The 20,896-nt window shown below is 36.1% G+C and overlaps 1 protein-coding gene across 1 annotated transcript in view; it reads left to right on the top strand.

The window, feature by feature from the left end:
• LOC104546299 (probable ubiquitin carboxyl-terminal hydrolase FAF-X) overlaps positions 1 to 20,896 on the top strand; it is a gene marked incomplete at its 3' end in the record, with an annotated part of 33,363 nt that overhangs the window by 12,169 nt on the left and 298 nt on the right. The window contains exons 9-16 of the mRNA XM_010191659.1: positions 919 to 1,071; positions 4,978 to 5,082; positions 6,511 to 6,717; positions 7,608 to 7,744; positions 11,022 to 11,155; positions 15,777 to 15,864; positions 17,558 to 17,900; positions 19,305 to 19,400. Coding sequence (XP_010189961.1) covers positions 919 to 1,071; positions 4,978 to 5,082; positions 6,511 to 6,717; positions 7,608 to 7,744; positions 11,022 to 11,155; positions 15,777 to 15,864; positions 17,558 to 17,900; positions 19,305 to 19,400 — 1,263 coding nt within the window. The remainder of the gene's footprint in view (positions 1 to 918; positions 1,072 to 4,977; positions 5,083 to 6,510; positions 6,718 to 7,607; positions 7,745 to 11,021; positions 11,156 to 15,776; positions 15,865 to 17,557; positions 17,901 to 19,304; positions 19,401 to 20,896) is intronic.

The following is a 20,896-nucleotide window of genomic DNA, read 5'->3' as shown; positions in this document are numbered from 1 at the left end:
GTTCTTTGCACTGATCTGTCCCATCTTTGGCTACCTGTTGTGAGGTTTGTAATCTGCAAAAGGACTGCTGAAAAAAAAAAATGACTGCAGTTTGACTATTTAAAGCAATAGGAGGAAATAGATCCTCCTTTTTTTAATGTACTTTCTGTAGTTTGTCATCTCAGCAAGGCCTCTGTTTTAAAATGAAAACCTGTAGATTTAAGTATTTCATGAGACTAGCTTGAGTATTGTCAATTAAGTCTAATCAAGGATACTGGTGGAGGGTATGATGCTGTGTATGTTGGTTTTCTTTTTCAGTGCTCAAAGCACACAAAAATACATGATTGTATCAATGACACCACTGAAAAAAAATTACGTCTACTTAAGGCTTAAATATTTGCCTCTAATTCAATTAGAAGCATTAAAAAAATCCCTATAAGTGGCAGTATTTAAATAGTCTAACCTCTTTATATTTCAGTCCTTGTTCATGTGATATGCTGTAGGTATAGCAGTAAAGATAGAAGTGTCTTAAACAATTTAGTTTTGATATTTTATGATTACGAATTGGAAGATGAAAATTTTCGTCCTTGGGTAGAAGAGTTAACTGTTCTTCCCATTGGCTTTTTATGTTTGAAATTGTTTGAATGCTTCTAGGCTTTGAGTTCATGATTATAATATGCCTGAGAAAACATTTCCCTTTAAGGTATCACAGTGACTAGCTTATTGGATTATTTAAAATAATATTTATTTTTTTAAGAGGAAATGAAAGTTAGACAGAGAACCGCTCCTCTTGTGCTGCATCTTTCTCCCTTCTCCCAGTAAGAATATTGCAATATAAAGTCATTAATCTGTAATAGGTTGAAATTTTTCTTTTTAGCTTAAATATCAGTGACAGCACTTCAGTTATTTGAGATGGCACTGATTTCTTTTTATGTTCAGGAATGGATCCAGCAGAATAATATCCTGTCAATTGTGTTGAGAGACAGTCTTCATCAACCTCAGTATGTGGAGAAGTTAGAAAAAATTCTTCGTTTTGTCATCAAAGAGAAAGCCCTCACTTTGCAGGATCTTGACAACATTTGGGCTGCGCAGGTAATGAACTCAACTTGTCTGTGACTGCAAGAGGAATCCTGTTCTGTTTCATGTATTGAAAAGACAACAACTCGTGCTTCTTATGCTTAGTGTTAGACAAAACTAAAATTCTTGAAATCAAATGGTGTTTTTTTTGGGGGGTCCTGCATCTCAAAATTGTCTTCTCGAATGCCTTCAGTAGAAGGAGTCAACATGTATTTGAAATCTAAAGGAACAGTTCAGAACATGGTGCAAAGATTATCTTCTTTTAAGTATTAAGGAACCCTCGACGTTTGAACAAAGTCAAGGTTATGGAAGGTTATGATACATTATGACTTCATATTTTAAAATGCATTAAGTGTATAAATTGCTAATCTCTTGAGCTTGCCACAGTTGTATAAATTTTTCCTGGGCAGAGTGCTATTAATGAGGCTTATAATAATGACTGTTACATTTGTTCAACACAAATTCTTGCCTTTGTGTTGTAATGATTATTTTTCTAAAGTTACAAATTTTGTAATACTGGCATGTTTGCATAAATGATTGGTGAAGCTGGGTTTCCTAGCCATGGACTGCATGAGTTTAACACACATAAAGGGCAGCTGAAGAGACAAAATCATTATTGAGTAGGTAGAAAATAAAAGGTCATTTCAGGATAGAAGCAAGCATGAGTACAGATATCCTTGTTCATAAGTAATGAGAGCGATACTCTCACTTGTACAAGAAAGACTGTAGGCCAGACTTTCAAATGTGGTGAGGCGAAGTGTGGTTTCCAAGATAGAGGGCTGTACTAGTTTTGGCAGGGATAAAGTTTAATTTCTTCATCGTAGCTTATATGGATAGTAGCTTACTGGGGTTATGCAGATGAAGCAGAAGATTTACTTATTAAACATTTTGTCTCAACCCGTGAGTTTTCTCACTCTTACTCTTCTGATTCTCTTCCCTGTTCTACTGTGGGGTGGGGAGTGAGTGGGCAGCTGGGTAGTGCTTAGTTGCTGGCTGGGGTTATACCATGACAAAGGCTAGCAAAGGAATTGGGTAGTAGTGTTATATCCCCAGTTTACGTGTGTTCACTTTCTTCTGAAACAGTAATAATTTGGCTTAACTGGACATATTCAGGTGTCCCTGTTTTCAGGCGTGCCGTTTCCATGTTATGTTTATAGCACTTGGGACTACAGGTGATGTAGTGGAGGGTTGACTTCAGAGCTCTGGTATTTCAACTAACTTCTTCATCTCTGGACTTCAATGCCAGCATGATAGTAACAGCACAGGCTGAAACTCAAGAAAATCATCATTTTCTTGCTATCCCTAAGTCCTATTTAAAAAAACATATCATGTAACAGAGTAATAATACACAGATCACTTGAGTAAAGGTCTGTGGTCATTTCAGCTTGTGGTCTGTAGACCTTTCCAGACTATCTTTGTAAGAAGTCTGGGGCGGGGGGAAGACTGACTTAGTTTGCTGTTAGTAGGCTTGTGTTAACTGTATTACAGACTCGCCTTTTATAAGAAAAAAAAAAAATAAAAATCTGAAATTTGGAGAAAAGTCTTCCAAGCAGTTACAGTACTCCTAGTGGCTAGAAATGGGACAGTGTATAAGCTAGTTTGAGCCAAACTTCTTACCCTTTCAGAAAAGTGTGAGCAAGTGGTATAACCCTTAAAAGGTAGGGATAGTGCACCCTAACAGTTGCAAAATCAATTTAGGAATAAATCTCCTATGCCTCTCTCAAATACCTGGTTCAATTAGGTAGTTGTCACAGTGCACATTCTGCAATTCTACCCTGTATTTTTTTTGTGCATGTGAAAGTTGAATTCAATAGGTATTACTCAGGTAGATGATTCCACTGTTGCTTTGGCCATGGAATTAAAAGAAACTAAAAGATAAGAATACCAAAATCTAATACGGAATGATTTTTACCAACTTCACTACTTCCTGTGTTTAGTAGTTTTCAGAAGTTCTTATTAAATGACTGCTTCTAAGAGCAGCTGGAGCATGAAATTCAGTAGCGAGGCGTTGATTTACTGTGTAGCTTTATATAACAGGCAGGCTATTTTCGCTCTGGCTCAGTGCAGCGATGGTGTGGTTTTGCACTCGGGCTAGAGCCGTTATGTTGCTGCCCGGGTTTAGAGGGGGAGCATGCATGAATTTACAGTTGGTAGTATAGAAGTGCCCTGAAAATCTTAATATACAACTAGAATAAAAATAAGTAGTCTGTGAAAAATAATAAACTCATGCTGCTTTTGCCTTTAGAAGGCAACATAAGCTTTTAAGTTTTTATTGAAGTGTTTTCATGTCTTACAACGCAAGTGCTCACAAAATAGAAGTATATTAGAGTCAAGGAGTAATGTTGGAAGTCTCTGAAGGCAAACATTAAGTTGCAGCCCATTGAATTGTAGGGAACGATCCAGCTGGACAAGAAATAAAATTGCAGAGGTTTGTGTTAGTCTTATTACTTATTTTCTGGAGCATTTAAATAGAACTTGATGTGTGCTTTCCTGTCTCAGCACAGCAAGATGACAGTTGACACACCAGATTCCTGACCTCCTCATACTGTCTGCTACTGCTTCCCCAGCCTTTTCTGTTCTTCAGGGCTTCCCCATGTCTGTTAAAAACCTCCCAAGCCAAGATTGTGATATGCCTTTTTCTTAGTCTTTTTGCAGCTGTGCATAGTTCTTTTATTTGTTACATTATAGATGCACTTTCTGCCCTGTATAGGCTCAGTTTTTCTTTCTATCCAAGAAATGGTCTGGTCAGAGGAAAAAAAACACACAATGTTTTACAAAATCAAGTGGGATAAGTAGTTTAGTAATTGTGTCTCACAATCTGACCCATGATGTGAAAACAAATGTTACTAATTAAATTCACTTTTTTAAAAGAAAAATTTATGGTACACTAAAGAATTTATGGCACAGCATGTAGCACAGCTATTAGTCTCTTTTGTTTTTAAGTGAAATACTGATGCAAGCTTTTAGAAGAAAATTAACTTCAAAACTGCTCACGCCTGCATTTTTCATACTGTACAAGATTAATTACACCAGAGTTTGTTTCCTAGGTATTTGTTTTGTGTTTTTTATTCTACATTTAGAGGAAACTTCTCTGCAGCCATTCAGCTATTGATTCACATAGTCCAAAACTGTTGTTTCTAAGTGCGGATTTAAAATGTAGGATGCCTTTTCCAGCCAGGGCCTGTAGAAGGAAATTTTTCTCTCACCCAGAGTTAAAATGGAGCTAGCTGTCTTTTCCGTACTGTCGTCTTCGTTAAATGTCAAAACCGTGATATACGCCGAACTAGTTTACAACAGTGTCTAGTATATAACTCAACATCTTGCTATCAGTTGTCTGATTGTTAGACTTCACAAGTTTATATCGCTGGACGTTAAAATGTTGTCTGCCTACAGGTTGTTTGTAATAGAAAGCTTTAGTTCTCCAGGAATCCACTAGTACAAAGGAAGTACTTCAGCCTGAGAGAGCCTGTGGAGTTACTAAAGATTGTTCTACAGCTTAAAACACCTCAATGAAACTTACTGAGGAAGTGGATTTTAAGTCCTTTCTTAAAACAAAACCAAATCTACGTTAAATTAAAATACTGATTTGTAAGTTAAAATACCCTTTTAGACTTTATTGTTTATTGCCCCAGCATAACTTTGTAAAAAATAGAAATACTGTGACACTGCAGTATTTATATTCTAAATAAATATTTGTGTGCAGTCACACAGAGCACAGGAACATACTTACACATACAGGGGAAATCTAAATATTGTGACTTCACAGTGAAATAAGTGTCCAGTTTGCTGCACTGCTCCCACAGCATCAGCTTTTCTTGCTGGCCAGTTCAAATAGTCTTGTAAGAATGATGTGTAATGTCTTGCTGCTTGACTTAATACAGATGGCTACAAATGTTGATGGATTCTTTCTCTTCTTGACAGGCAGGAAAACATGAAGCCATTGTGAAAAACGTACATGACCTCCTAGCAAAATTAGCTTGGGATTTCTCTCCTGAACAGCTTGATCACCTGTTTGATTGTTTTAAGGTAACTATGCACGTTTTGACTGTATTCGGGAGATAGGTTGTGAAGCTAGGTGCAGATTTGTGACTTTTTCAACATCTGCTTTCTAATTATTTTGGATATGGCCATTTTCCTTGTGTTAAGACTTCTTGATGTGTATAGCAGCAGTCTCAATGCTAGATTGTGCTATTCTTTAATGGGCATTCATTGTGAGATTTTCAATTCACTTCCTGCCTAAAGCAAAGATTCATTATGCTAGTTTAATTGACAGTTTTGGTTTCTGGTTTAAATGCTTTTGGATAGCGTGCATCTGTTGAGGCCTGTAGTATTAGCAATCCTAAGAATATTGAATTTGTCAAATAAAATAAGGTATTTATCTTAAATACCTTTTTGCATGTGTTCCAAATTACTAAGTGTTGATAGTTTAGTAAATAGTGTTTTTCTCCTAGCATTAGAGTAGATTTCATCAGATTTCATTGGTACTTTCAGTCTTTAAGTAGAGCAGATGAAGGACTTCCGTTCCCTGTTCCCCCAACTTCCTCTTTATCATGTAGTAATTTTTTTTTCTTTGATTAACATAGATCTAGAATGAAATGGTCTCGGGAAGATAATGTTGGATGTTTATGAACATATAATAATTTGATAGAAATAGCAAAACAACTTGTTTTTGAAAGTTTATTCATTGCCTTTTTATGTATGCTAACATTAACATTTGTAGCTTCCAGTAGTGGTGCTGTCGGGCTTGTTTTTCTGTTACACTTCTAAGAGGTGCTCTGCTGTACTAGAAAATGCAAGCCAGCTTTGTAGACTGTTTTCTGGTTTTAGATAGATGCAATTTGTACTGCAAGTAATGAGGATCTCCTAGTTTGGTAAATACAGGTCAGATGTTCTGTAATGTAGATACCGAACAAAATGCTCGGGAATTGTATGTGTAAACTGTCACAAGCTGTGTCTGACCTTGAGAGATGGATACGAAGTAATGTTATATCGGAAACTTACTCAGAAAAGGGTTAACTTAATGCAGGGGATGTTTGTTTCAGTCAGATTTAAAGGCACCAGTGATAGTAAAATTTGACTCATTTAGTGATTAGAAGTTACCTAAGAAGTCTTAAGTATAAGCACAGGAGTCTTGAGAAAGTATTTGCCAGAAACAGCTGCATCCACTCTATTTTGACTGTTTATGAACTTGTCAATGGTAATGTTAACTTCTACAAGCACATCTGTGATCTTTAAGTAAAGATCCTTTTCATTTTAAGTCCCAAGTTGAATACACTGTACTTGTAAACACTAGAAGAGCTATTCATGTCTGACATGTATTGATCTAATGTGCTATTTATTTTTAATGAAAGAAAATAATGTGAAAGTTCTTTATATAGTTGCATCCCTTGTTAATGGTGTAGCTTATGTGTAGAATAAAAAAAAGACTGGTTTGCATATCAAATATTTTCTTAGGCAAGTTGGACAAATGCAAGCAAGAAGCAACGTGAGAAGCTACTTGAGTTAATTCGTCGTCTTGCAGAGGATGACAAGGACGGTGTGATGGCACACAAAGTGCTGAACCTTTTGTGGAATTTGGCTCATAGTGATGATGTACCAGTTGATATCATGGACCAGGCTCTTAGTGCCCATATTAAAATCTTAGATTACAGCTGTTCACAGGTGCGTAATCTGCTGTGATCCGTGGTGAAATCAGTCACTGACAGTCACCCCTGAAAAATTCAAGGGATTTGGTAATTTAACATAAGTGTTATTTGTCACAGATTTGTATTATTTTACCAACATCCAAGTATCTTTAAAATGTTATGGGTCATATTTTCAATAACACAGTTCATACTTTAATCAGAGAGAGTGAAATGTATCAGCTTACCTGTCTTGTTGCAATTGGTGACACACTCTAATGGTCACATTTGAGGAACTGGAAAAGTGCCCTACCAAAGTAAACAGGGAAAAAGGAAAAGCAGCCCCATTCCTGTCTGGTTTTTTCTAGCCTTGATTATGCTAATGTGTTTAGGTGGGATATTTTTTCCCAGTAAGTTCTTACACCTATTAGGAAGCACCTAGCAAAGGACAGTGAAAACTATTGCACACTCCTTCCCCACCCAAAGGGGAAGCCTGCCAGCAAAATAATTCATTGTGGTTTGACATTAATCCATGACCTGTCTTGACAGCCACTGACAGGCGTTCTTTTGTAGTTAAACAGTTTCTCGTTGTTTCTTGGTATTTTATAGTAGTTTACTCTGAGTACCAGTGAGTAGAAATAAATTAAAGAAGGAAAAGAGCATATTATTTCAACACTGATGATCCTACCTAGCTACAGGTTTTCTTAAATATGTCCTGAATGCTTGAGTGCTTGTAGGCAGTGAGTTTGTAACACACCAATAACTTTGCCAACATGTAGTCCTACTCAGTTACTTTCCGTATGCTTATATGCCTCAGAACTCAGTTGATCCAGTGTTTGTATGTTCTGTTCTGTCTTGAAAACAAAGTCAGGAAATGCTGACAGTTTCTGCAATGTGCTTGCTTTTGATTATAAACACTTGTTCTTGAAGGATCGAGATACACAAAAGATCCAGTGGATAGATCGCTTTATAGAAGAGCTTCGCACAAATGACAAATGGGTCATTCCTGCACTGAAACAAATTAGAGAAATTTGCAGTTTGTTTGGTGAAGCACCACAAAACTTAAGGTAAGAATAGGATGCAAATAAAATTGTCTGTTAAAAGTTGAATGAGTTGCAATGAAGTAAATTTTAAACTTTTTTTACAGGAGGCAGGGAAAGCTGAAGTAAAATCGTAACCTGTGTTTATAGTCTCTAAGAACTCAGACACCTTGGTTCAGTAAGAGCATTATCTTTGTTCCCCAAACATGCTTTTATTGCCATTTTAGAATAGTAGTCTGATTTGTGGGAAACCTAGGTTTATTTTTGTTACCCATGGACTTCTCTGCTTAACTTTGGAATTAGCTTACAAAGTATTAATACAATTTTTGTGTATCTATGTATGTATGCACGCACACACAAACATACCCACCATCCCTATTCTTCTGACGATAAATTTGTACAGGTGGGTAGTGTAGTTTATGTAAAATCAAAGGTGACTTTTTTGTCTGGGAAAAAATACTCTTTGTCTCCTGAATGGAAGAGACTAGAGATGCCTTGGGTTTGTTTTATTGAGGGGAGGGTGGGGATTTGGAGGTTTGATTGTTGGTGGTGGTTTTGTTTTTTTTCTTTTAATCAAAGTACTTATAAAGACCTCTTCCTATGAAGAAGCCTTAGCCTAGCAAGATACTGCTGAGGGCGGTTTTTTAGTTAGGTGCTATTACTGCCCTGGTGACTGGGAAACCTAGTGAGTAAAAACATCATTTTGATGTAATCGGTGACTTTCCAGTCTTCTGAGTTTTCTGTAAAGAGTTAACACTGATAGTTTGGAAATTGCAATGCATGCATCTAATACCTGTCCTATCAGCTTACCTTTTCTGACTTGTAACTTTAATCACTAGCATCCTTCTAGAATTTGGATTGAAAATAGATCAAAATATGTTTGTCACAACTGCCTCAAAAACATTTCACAGAGCTTTCTGTGTGCAACATTGATCTCACAGTCTATATGCTACTCTTTTGTGGTGGCTCAGTTGATTGGCATTGACAATTAAAAATTTGGTCCAGAACGACTAAAGCTGCTGATTCGTGGCATAAATAAGTATAAATTATCTTATAGCATTGGCACTGTAGAGATTCTTTTGAGGAAGAGGATTTAATTGTTGCTAGTTACTTGTGCAGTTGACCAGAGTGATGAATTGGTTATACAATTGCTTTTGGAAAAATTTAATTCCCTGACCACAAAGAAATGCTGCATGTTTTGGGAAGTTTAGCTTCACCAGAAATGCAACAGCATAAGAAAATAATTCTTATTTAGGTGCAATGATTCTTATGGGTGCAAGGATACTTATTTAAGTATATACTATTTTAAGGAATAGTCAAGTTTATTACTTAACATACTGACCTTTAGTATACAGATAATTAATAATCTTAATTTTCTCTATGTTGGCTGATGGAGGTAGAGCATCCTGTAGACCAAGTTCAAGCACTTTAGTTTGGCCTGTATCTACTCAAGCAGTGTAAGATTAGTCTCTTAAATTACTTGCCCAGAAGAATTAACTGAACATTGAGGAGGACCTTCTGTAAGAGTTTAGGGGTTTTGTTAGTGCTTTAAGGCAACAATGATGTGACCTTCAAGTCACTTTTTAACCTAAATAGTAGAATTTGCTGAGTCTGGTCACCGCTGTTTGGACCTTTAATGTCTGCTTTTAATGGTACCTAGCATTTCTCTGGTAGAAGAACTCTTTACTTCAAAAGCTGAGTTACATGTGCAGTATTACGTTGGGCAATTTGTATGTGCAGATTAACTTTTAAAAATCCATTTAAATAAAGTTGCTTGGAAGTTTGCCTTTGTCACTTTGACATTATTTTTCTAGCAAATAAACATGTATTCTGACTTCTAAATGCCCTTTTTAGTATTTGCGAAGTACCTTGGCGTCCATTTCAAAACACTAATTTTTCTTCTTGTGTGCTGGTTTTGATACCCATTTAATAGAAACACAATGAAAAGATGAGTTTTGCTGTTAACTGACGAGCGTGAAAAAATTGAAGTTATTACTAAAGGAACATGCTTTAATTCTAGAAAGCATGCTAGACAGTCTTTTCAGATCATCTTTTTTTCTGTGCCTAAAGACAATCGTTTTGCCTTAGATCATCTGCTAGGACGGATTCAAAATAACATCTTGCATGTTACTCAAGCTGAGTAACTACTCACAGCTCATAACTCTAGTTCTTAGAGTTACTCAACTTTGAGGTAGTTGCTAACCAAGGTGAATCCGTATGTCCAAGTTTACTGTTTGTGCCTGTAGTTGAGAAAGGAGAAAGTAAAAAAAGTCTAGTGCAGAAGATTTCTGTAGTCTTCTGCCAGTAATGCTTTCCTTCTGCGATACTTTGTAAGATTGATACAAATGCATGATATTATGAGTATATGGATATACACAGAATAACAGAATATTAGGAGATTGAAGGGACCTTGAAAGATCATTCAGTCCAACCTCCCTGCCAGAGCAGGATCACCTAGACCAGGTCACACAGAAACACATCCAGCGGGGTTTTGAATGTCTCCAGAGAAGGAGACTCACCAGTATACACATCAATAGCTTGATTCAGCAGAATACCCTGTCTTGCTTCTACTTGTGCCTTTAGTTGTTTCACCATACATGTTTCCCAAGTAGTCAGTCTTCTTATTTACTGTTATCCTTTGTAAATGCCTCGCTCTATCTAGAGGTAACATCTTGGGTAGCCACTAAAATACCAACATTGTCTTTTGCTGGATTTACTTCTGATTTTTGCTGAGCAAGGAGGGTTGTCAGACATGGAATGAAATGTAACTGGAAAGTTGTGTGGAGTTGTGCAGGTTTTTTGAAGTATTGAAAGAATTGGTATGATTATTGGCTGGAGTTCTTTCACTGTAGTTTTAAGACCTTGAGCTTTTATTTTGAAAATTGACTTATTTCACTTAATGTTTTAATAGTAAACTTAAAGAATATTAGATGGGTGCGGAAGAAGCTGTGGTTATGCATATTATAGTTATACTACAGTGGAGGCTCTTTATTTTAACTATACAGTTTGTGGGTAAGTGTTTCTGTTCCTGTCCTGCTGCAGATATTCTCCCTCCAGCATACTGAGCTGCTCAGATTACTTTAATATTTTTATATGTTTTGTAACTGTATAATCCTCATAAATCAACTGCTTTAACTGGTAAGAACTGTTGATGTGTCAAAAGAAAAATATTGTCAGAGACTTAATATGCATCCTATTAGAAATATTAAGAAAATGTCATCAAAGATGAGATTTTAAAATTGATTTCTGAACCGTTAGGTGCAAGACTTCTGCTTTTCTTGTAACACCTGTATTTCAATTTCAGTCAAACTCAGCGAAGTCCCCACGTGTTTTACCGACATGACTTAATCAATCAGCTTCAGCACAATCATGCCCTAGTTACATTGGTTGCAGAAAATCTCTCCGCCTATATGGAAAGCATGAGGCAGTATGCTAAAGGTAAGTTTTAAAATAAAAGTTGCCTCATAAATAGATTGTATGAAAACTAGTTGAAAATGGAGTTAAAAGCGAATTCTCATAATGTAGTAAATGTTATTTGTTCATTTTTTGAGTATCTATGGGGTTGATAGCCTTTTTGATGTCTGATTAGGCAAGAAAAGCTTAAAATGTAGACATTTTGTTTCATGGTTGAAAATGTGGTGTATTTTACAGCAGAATATGGGGAAGTGACAGCTCTTGTTTATTGATAAACATCATCTTGCCCTACTTAGGCTAGAGTGGTTATCTTTTTTGGAAAGTCCTAATGATAATCTTGGATTTTGTTCCTCTTCCAGTTTTGAATCTTTGTAGGCTCCTTTGAGAAGTTTTTTAATCGCCTCTGTTTGAAGCCCAGTGTTTGGAATTTGTCAGAATGAAGCACTTTTTAAACCACAGGGGTTCTGTTTCTTTTTACTGTATAACTCCCCTTTCTGTCTTACTGCTTTCTCGCTGCACTTTGACAGCAGATGATGTTAGTATTTCTATATTTCAGGCTAAACAACCCTTCACTGATGGGTTTACACTCTTGTTCTCAATTAGCTTTCTAGCTACTGAGGTAGAATTAAAGACATGAAGGAGAATGATGGACCAGGAAACTCCTTGTTACACTGGACCGCAGTACTTTAATATATTAAATTAAGCCAACAGAAGTGAGAGGAGGAAATTTATGCCACACTCTACCCACTGCCCCCTTCCCCCATCTACTGACTGGAACTAGGGACCATCCTACCCTGGCATCGTAACATCCCACCAGCCTTTCAGTTGCGTCTCAAAAATGACACGGTGTGTTATGTAGGAATTCAGTGTAGGTTGTTCAGAAAGGACAGGATATTTGCACATTGTGAAGCCTCTGTGTGTGTGTATTCCAATGATTAGGTAAGTTGTCTAGACACCTTTAATTTTGGAATTCATTTAATTTTGGTGTACTTGATAAAAGATGTGCAAAGTAGGTCCTTGAAGACTTTGAATAGTGATGCTGTATGAAGATGATGGCTTCAGCCAAGTATAGGTCAATAAGAATGACATTTAAGCTAAATCTGCATTGTGCAGACAGATTTCCCTACTCAGTAGTATGTGAGGGGGAGTTACACTAAGTTCCTTAATTAATGATAGCGTTGATCTAGTTAATGTTAAAATAATACTGAATGCCTTGTTCTGTTCTCAAGCCATAATGTCTTAGGTCTTGTCTACTCCAGGAAGGTGGAATAGAACAAATTATTTCCTGTAACTTCTGTAAGCTGTTGGAGTGCTCTCTAACTTTGCTAAATGTATGCAAAAGTGCAATTTCGTTTGTAACGAACTTTGTATTTGAACTGCATGAGTAGCTTAGAATCTATGACTTTAGGATTCTCTCTTTTCCTGGACTTTGGCCAGCTATGAAATCTGGGGTTTGGCCTCAGGGTTAGGAAGGAAACATAATCAGCAACTATGTTCTAATGCAATGTTGCCTTTGTGCAAAAATAGCCTACACATACTACTAATTATGCACTGTATTCATTAACTTAAATTATTTTGGAACTCTGAAGCCAATAGGTCATTTTTGACAATGTTGTTTACCTATCAAATTGTTGATAACTTTGGCAGAAAAATGAGGCTAATGTCTTGCATGATGCTCTTTTCTTGTGCCAAAAAACACATTCCATTGCCCTGCCCCTCCCCAGCTCTAATGTCTCAGCAAGAAGGAAATATAAACAACTTCAGCATGATAGGAATTACAAGTGTGCAAAGAGTTTAGATGGAATCTAATTACAAAACAATTGTACTTTCTTAGACTAAGCTGCTGCAGAACTTCTACTTGTTTGCATCAGAGTACAAAGTCAGATGAAGAATAGTGTGGACTTTTAAATTACAATATTAGGGACAGGTAGAAAATATCTCCTAATGTTCCGGATACTCCACTAAGACTATAATACGTTGTTCCTGTGCAACTTCTTTCAGTTTCAGTTTTACATACTAAAAAGAGCAGAACATAGAGCACTATGAAGTTTGCCTTCCATGCCTTCCTGGAGCAGGAGAAGAGATGCTGGGGGATAGAAAGGGCAGGGAGGGGAATTAAAGAACGGAGAAGAAAGAAGGTGATGATTGTGGGGACAGAAAAAGAACTGGACAGCTGGAGAAACAACTTGAACTGGAGAAGGTGAATGAGACAGAGGGAGAAAATTCAATGCAAACAGCACAGGTCAAATAAATGCCATAGGGAAAAAAACCCAATTGCCCACGGATCTTTTTGGCAGCTAATGCCACAATTGCTGTGTAATTTGTGATTTATTTTTTTAATTAATTTTGAATTTGTCATATTTTTATTTTCTTTGGAGGCTTTCATAGTTGTGCTCTGTTGTTGAGAACAGTGTTCCTATTCTCATGTTACTAATGCATATTCTTTTCTATCATTCTCCCTTTTATATGTTTGCCTTTTTTAAGGTTAAAGACAAGTCTGATCTATATTACAGAATTTTTTTCCATGATCTATGACTTTTGCTTCCTCTGAACTCACCCTTTCCTTCAGCTCTGCAAAGTCTTCCAGGAGATGAGACAACTGCTGTTGCATTGTGTAGTCCTGAAGGAGGTGGTCACAGTTCATCCTTTTATTTGTCAAAGACCTTTTGAAAAATTGAAAAGATTGCTACCCACTTCTCCTTTATCTTCTGTTTTTCTGCAGTGATAGAAAATTCCAAAGTGTTAGTGAAATGTGATTCTTTGTAGAAATTCTGCCATATGATTTTCTATGTGTTTATCACTGATTATACTTAACTTTTCAACCAGTAATTTTTTTATTTTTGATCTCTCTGTTCATTCTTCTGTTCCTGTATACAGAAAGAATTTTTAAGGAGATCACACTTGGACTTGCTGTGGGTGGCACAGTGTAGAAAATAAATCAGGCAAAAGTAGAAAGAAGCTGAGATGGAGAATATTTAGGGAGACTGATCTTTTTTCTGGTAGTTCAGTTTTTTCAGAACTCTGAAGTACATTCATACTGCTTTTGGGCAACTGGCTTTTAATACTTGAATTTATTCTCTTTGCCACCGTTGACATTTGTGTCTGTGAATCAGTCTCTAGTCAAGAAAATAAAGCCCAGATAGTTCCCATAGTTAAAACAAAATGAACACCACTTCTCTTCTCAACAAAATGTAATCAAAGAAAGAAACCACCCAAAACACCCAACACTTGAAGTAATTAGTTTTAATTTCTCTACAGTATGCTTATCTGCTGTAATTGTTTCCCGCAGCATATTTTTCAGATTTTCTGCTTCTAATATTGAAATAATTTTTATTCAGCTACTTTTCTATTCTTTCTTCAGATTTTTTTCACATTTCTTCTTTTGGTGATTGGCTATTTATGCTCACTTCATTAGGATTATAATTTAAATTTTTGAAGTATTTCTGGTAAACACAGTGTCTCCAGTTCTGTAGACATCAGTTAACTACTAGTCTTTGGTTTTCCCTTACATTTCATTTTTAAGCTAACATACCTTTATGTACTTGTATATAGAAAGCAGCATTTACACAATTCTGAAGGTGAATTTTACTATGAGTCTGGATGTTGTCATGATAGTCTCCCACAGCTGGGTCATTTTAGTTAAATGCAATTGGTATACCTTTGCAAATAAAATATAGCCTTGATTGCTTTATAATGGAGCTGTCATAATGAACATGTGTTATAATGAAATATTCATAGTACAGATCAAGGTAGTGCAAGTACAGATCTAGATTGTATCTCTTTAATTAAAAAACCAAAACAAAACCAAAACACAACAACCCCGAACAAACAAGCAAAAAACAAACACCAAAAACTAAAACAAACAAAACCACCAAACAAACCCACACCGAAACCAGGTTCCTATGAAGCAAACAGCAGTTCGTAAAACAAAATATAGTGCTGAGATTTTATAAAATGCAGGTAAAAGTTTGACTTCTTGCCTTACTTTAAATTACTCAACTTCTTCTGTTTCAAGCTTATCAGTATTACAGGCATTTGTTTTTTGTAATTGGAAACTTGCAGTAAATACAGTTACTGTATATTCTCCTCCTCTAAGTGATGTTGTGTATGTAGCTACTTAAAAGGGCTTTAAAAAACTGGAGTTGTGATTTCCTCTGAAGAGGAAAAAACCTAAAAATGGAAAACTGAAGTTTTGGAACAGATGCTCTGTAATGAAGCTAAAACGTCCTCAGAAAACATACTGGATAATCTGAATTATATGCTTGGTATACTTTTATTTTAACTGACTTCCGACTTCAAACTGACTACTTGAAATAAGGAAAAATTTATTTGAATAAGTAGAATGCAGGTTCTTAATTGTTCTGCAGTACTTCCATTATACTGAATGGTGAGCTTGTGTATCTGTGCATGTGTTTGATTATAGACCTCAGTAGTCTTTGCCTATACCCATTTTAATTTAGGATGAAATATTAACTGGTAGCAGGCTGCTGAAAATTATTTTCATACGCCTCATTGAAAATTCATTGAGTGGTTTTGAGTGGTTTCTGTTATATTCAGACTAAAAAGTCTTCAAATGCGTCTTGCCTTTTAGAGTCACCGTGTCCTTTCTGAGTGTATTTTCTAATGGAACTTCTTATATTTGCAGAGCATGGTGAATATGATCCTCAAACTGTAAGACCAGGAAGCAGGTACAGTCATGTGCAGGAAGTACAGGAGCGACTTAACTTCTTACGGTTAGTTTTGACCTGTTCATTTGTTTAACTTCTGCAAGAATGTTTTAAATGCTTTAAATACTTTAAATAAAAAAAAACCCTCAGTATCTTGTTCTCTTATCTAGCTTTAAGTTGCTGTGTTAACTTTTTTCAAAACTCAGATGAAAAATTACGCTGAATGCTTTTGGTTTGAGTTGGGTTTTTTGGGGGTGTGGTGTTTTCTGTTTTCATTTGTTGTTGGTTTCTTGGTTTTGTTGTTTTGTTTGGGTTTTTTTTCCCCCTAGAAGGCTTCTATGCCAATATTGGAATATTCAAATAAAGTTTATTAGGATCTTTGCAATCCAGGGCTCTGATTCTGCACTTCTGCAGGATTTGCATGGGCTTTTTCTGTCTCTGTGCAGAACCCTGCTGACTTGAATACAATGTACATGTGGATACGGTTACATACATAGTGGGATAACTTGGCTGAAAGTACAGAATATCCCATGTAGGGTTATGTCCACGTGTGCTTATTTGTTATGCCGCACTGGATTTAAATCCATGGTCATAAACTGACACACACTTGTGTCAGACACTGTTTGGTTGTCAGCAACTGAGCCTCAGAAAGAGGTTGGAATAAAAAAATTATTTGGATGACTTTTGACAACCTGCTGTTTGAGTTAAATAAGAAAACAAAGGATCTCTGCTCATCACAGAGCTGTAATTTGTTGATACTTTTTATCCTGTGTCGCTCTCAGCATTTTCTTACTCGGTTTTAACATTTTATAGGCAAGTGAAAATACATGAACTGTCAAGCTGTTAAGTTCTGATTTTTTTTACTTGTTTTCTAAGGGAGATTTTTTTACTTTATAAAGCTTTACCAAGAATTTTTATGAATTAAACTGAAGTGTTTAACAACTGTTTGCTGACATTATACAATAGCATATGGACAGCAGACTTGATTTATAACTTCTGCATGTTAAAAACTGTAACTTCCTTTAAGTAAGTTTACTAATTGTTAATGTATAGGAGTCCCATGGCTATCAAATGCAGAATATGTAGGTAGCAATTTCTGAAAAGCAATGCCATATCTTAGTCCCTGATTTCTTTTACATAGAAAAGATTTTGAATCAGAGAAATTATGCTGAAGAACTTTGATTATCATTTGTTCTTCCTGAAACATTCTTAGTGTTAGCTCTCAGAATTGAATTTTTTAATAATTCTTTACTAATACTTTAACACAAATTAAAAGCTTACTTAAATAAAAGGCAAAATTTCCAGTTCATTGACTTCTGCTTCTGGCTCTATTCCACAGAATCGATACCTTATTTTGTGATTTTGCTAAAGAGTGTGTGAAAACATAGTGAAAGATTGCAGAAGTAATTTAATCTCTTATATTGTGACCTGACTTGTAAACTAAACAGTTTCCATTAGGAGATGTGCATTTCTTTGTGTATGTTTTGTAAACAATGCTCGGTATCTTTGTGTAAAATATCTTTTGCTGAATTTTATTCCTTTTTTGTTTGGATTATAAGGTCTTGATCCATTCAAACTTAGTTAGAAATCATGGAGCTATTTATAAGTGGACTGATGATGTAAATAAATTTTTCAGGGTCATACTTATATATACATATATAATATGCATATTCACCTTTTTTGTCTGTACTTTTTACTGAATTGTAACTCTAGATGTCTATTAGACAGCGTTGTTAATTGTCTTTTTGTTTTGCTCAAGATTTTTATTGAAGGATGGTCAGCTGTGGCTCTGTGCCCCTCAGGCGAAGCAAATATGGAAGTGTTTAGCTGAAAATGCGGTTTATCTTTGTGATCGCGAAGCCTGTTTTAAATGGTATTCCAAACTAATGGGGGATGAACCAGACTTAGACCCTGACATTAATAAGGACTTCTTTGAAAATAATGTGCTTCAGCTGGATCCTTCCCTATTAACAGAAAATGGAATGAAATGTTTTGAACGTTTCTTCAAAGCTGTGAACTGTCGAGAAGGAAAGCTAGTAGCAAAGAGACGAGCCTATATGATGGATGATCTGGAGTTAATAGGATTAGACTACCTTTGGAGGGTAAGTTAACAAGAGGGAGCAGCTGAAAGGTTAACTGCTACGTATTTCTCAGCCTCTTCTTATATTTTTAGGAATGTGTAACTTATTAGTTATAGACTGAAATTACAAAAAACTACTTTTTAAAACTGAATGCATTGATACTGACTCCACTGTCTTCCCAGCAAGTGTGCAAGTTGGTAACTTTGACTGGTATTTAATGGATGGTTATCTGAAACATCAAGTATATTTGTGTAGGCACATGACATTAAAAATTTGCGTAACTATTGAAGAAGAAAGGATCATTCCAGGTGAATCTTCTGTAGGTTTCTCTCTCTATTGCACACACATCAGAATTAAACTTTGTTTTGTGCACTTCATAAGCCAATTCCTGTCATTCATTATAGTGTGGTAGCTGGAATGACTCCAGATTAGACCAAGTAATCACTGGTCTGATTCTTCCTTTTTTATCTACAACCCTTTGCCTAAATATGGTTGTAGCTGGAATTCCAATAGGAAGCTTTCTGAAGCTTGCCAAATCTATTGGTTAAAAACATCAGTATCTAATTTGATACTTATTTTTTTCCAGAGTATTTCTGGTTTTCAAGAGCTGCATTAGAGCTCACAATAGCACACTGACATGATTATCATGGCTGTGTTTTGGAAAATGTGCCGCACATAAAGCAGCAGTTCAGTAATTTTGGTTGTGGCTTTTTGAAGGGTTAGGTTTTAACTGTGGTGATAATAGTTAAAACCAAAGTAGATCACAATTTTTATACAAATAAGTTTTCACACAGTGTTTGTGTACAAAGTGCCCGCACAATGCTAGCATGTTTTATCTGTGGGAATCAGCTTACTTGGATCTGCCCTGCTGTTTGGCAGCATGACAGAACTCATGAAGCTTCAGTTCAGTATCCTGCAGGGATTGTCTGTAAGGGCTGCTTTCAGACCTGGTGGCTAGTAATTACAATTTAGATTACCAGGTTAGAAAAAGAACTCACTTGCCTGTCCCCCTTCCACACACTCACAGCCATTTAAATACTTCAGAATTCTTTTCTAAAATATTTGGTGATGCGCATTGTTCAAGCATCTGAAAAAATAAGTGTCTTACTCTCTGAAACTAGTGAAAATTGAAATGTAATGTGAAGATGAATATGTAAATACTACTTTCATTCTGTTTGTAAGGCATTGGCTTTTTTGCTAACTCAGAAGTCCTTTAAACTAGTAAATTATTATTTTTGACTTATGTAGTTAACTGCAGTGTAAGTTGTGTTCATCATGTTTTGTAACTAAGCATTTTAGTCCCTTTCACGTCATAAAATAATTAGACACACTGTTGTGTCAAGATACTTACGCAGATGTTTTGTTTTTAAATGTTGTACCTGAAAGCTTTAAGATGTTCTAATGTTTTTTTTTTAATTATGCTAGGTTGTGATTCAGGGAAATGACGACATCGCAAACAGAGCAATAGATCTTCTTAAAGAGATCTATACTAATCTTGGCCCAAGGTTACAAGTTAATCAGGTAAAAAACCCAAACAAGCAGCAAGAAAACTAGAATACAGTATGATAGAAAAATGGTAATAAAATTTGATTTAGTGGTACTTTTATATTTGGAAGCTTTGAAAACAGATAAAAGTTTTCATGTTTTAGAGTATACTCCTTAATCCAGCCATCAGGTTCTCATCAGGTGCAGAATAAAGAGGGTTTTTTTCTGATATTTGCAGCCTGAACTCTGATAAATTTTTCATATTCAATTGTTCTGTTGTATTTGGTCTTTCTACTCAGAAAGCAGTTTGTATCATACACTTAGGTAAGCCTTTTATTGAACTTGCAGTTGTGGTACTTATTTGTACTGGTATGTTCACTGGATGGATCTGAGTGTTGTCACGAGCTAATCTAATCTTTTTTATGTCATGTCCCTTAAAAAGGGTCACAGAGTTTCCATATAATGGTCAAGCTGAGCTCTAGCAAAACAGATATTTTTTTTTCCCTGTGTTAATATTTGCTGGTAGCTATGTTTCATTGGACAGAGGAGAGATAAGGAGTTTCTGATATGTCAGAGGAAGTGAACTGTTGGTATTTCATAAATTTGTAGGAGAATATTGTTCTCCAGATGATCTCCAATTGGTAGCTTGCCAGTTGTATTTCTTAAAATTCCCATTTCCATGCTTGTTCTCAAAAATGCTTTTATAGTCTTCAGGGCTGCCAGTCTGCTAGATACAGCACAGCTGCTCTAGGTGGTGCATTTCCAGTCATTCAAGCTTTATCTTACTGTAGTGGCAGATGGGCTCTATGCTTATTTCTTGCTCTAGGTCTGGGCTTACTAAGCATGCATATATCTGTCCATCTGCACATGATTTGATCTGACACTTCCAGGAAGTGCTGGGTTTACTTAATGTGCACATAACTACTTTGTTTCAGTGTGCTGGTAACTCCTCTGCTCCTGAGCTGCCTCTAAGAAAAGTGGCTGCTGGGCTGTGCTTTACTGCCACACCTGTGACTGTTGGTGTTCCTATTGGAGATGTTTTACAGTCATGCTATAGGTTGTGTCGGTCTAGGGCAGGAGCAAGAAGGTGTTGGATATCGCTAAAAATCCATTTCTGAGTTTATGCAGGCAAAGAGCGTATCTGAAACTGGGTTATGTGATTTGGGGCAACAAGGAGAGTTGTGCTGGGGGTCTGCAAATGTTCTGTGCTCACTGTAAATTAGTGTAAATTAAGTTAACCTGTACTACATTGTCAGCTAGAGATTGTTTAATGTAGTCTGAGGAAATGAATAAGAGGAAGTCCAAATTGGTGTTCTCTGTGCAGACTTTCACTTTTTCTATTTAAGTGCAAGTTTGCACTACGTGTTTACAGCTACTGATGGCATGCAAGGTTTTTGAAGTGCACACTCAATTAGAGCTGTTTATCAATGGGAGTTTATTCCAAAAGTGGAATAAAACAGCTTTCTAGAGTAACTTACCAGGTTTGGTGTTGTGTTGTTTGTTGGTTTGGGTTTTTTTAAATTCTGTCATTG

Source organism: Mesitornis unicolor, unplaced genomic scaffold, assembly GCF_000695765.1.
Source record: "Mesitornis unicolor isolate BGI_N332 unplaced genomic scaffold, ASM69576v1 scaffold48389, whole genome shotgun sequence".
NCBI lineage: Eukaryota > Metazoa > Chordata > Aves > Mesitornithiformes > Mesitornithidae > Mesitornis > Mesitornis unicolor.
The sequence above is the reverse complement of the archived record's forward strand: the minus strand, read 5'-3'. Positions and strand labels throughout refer to the sequence as shown.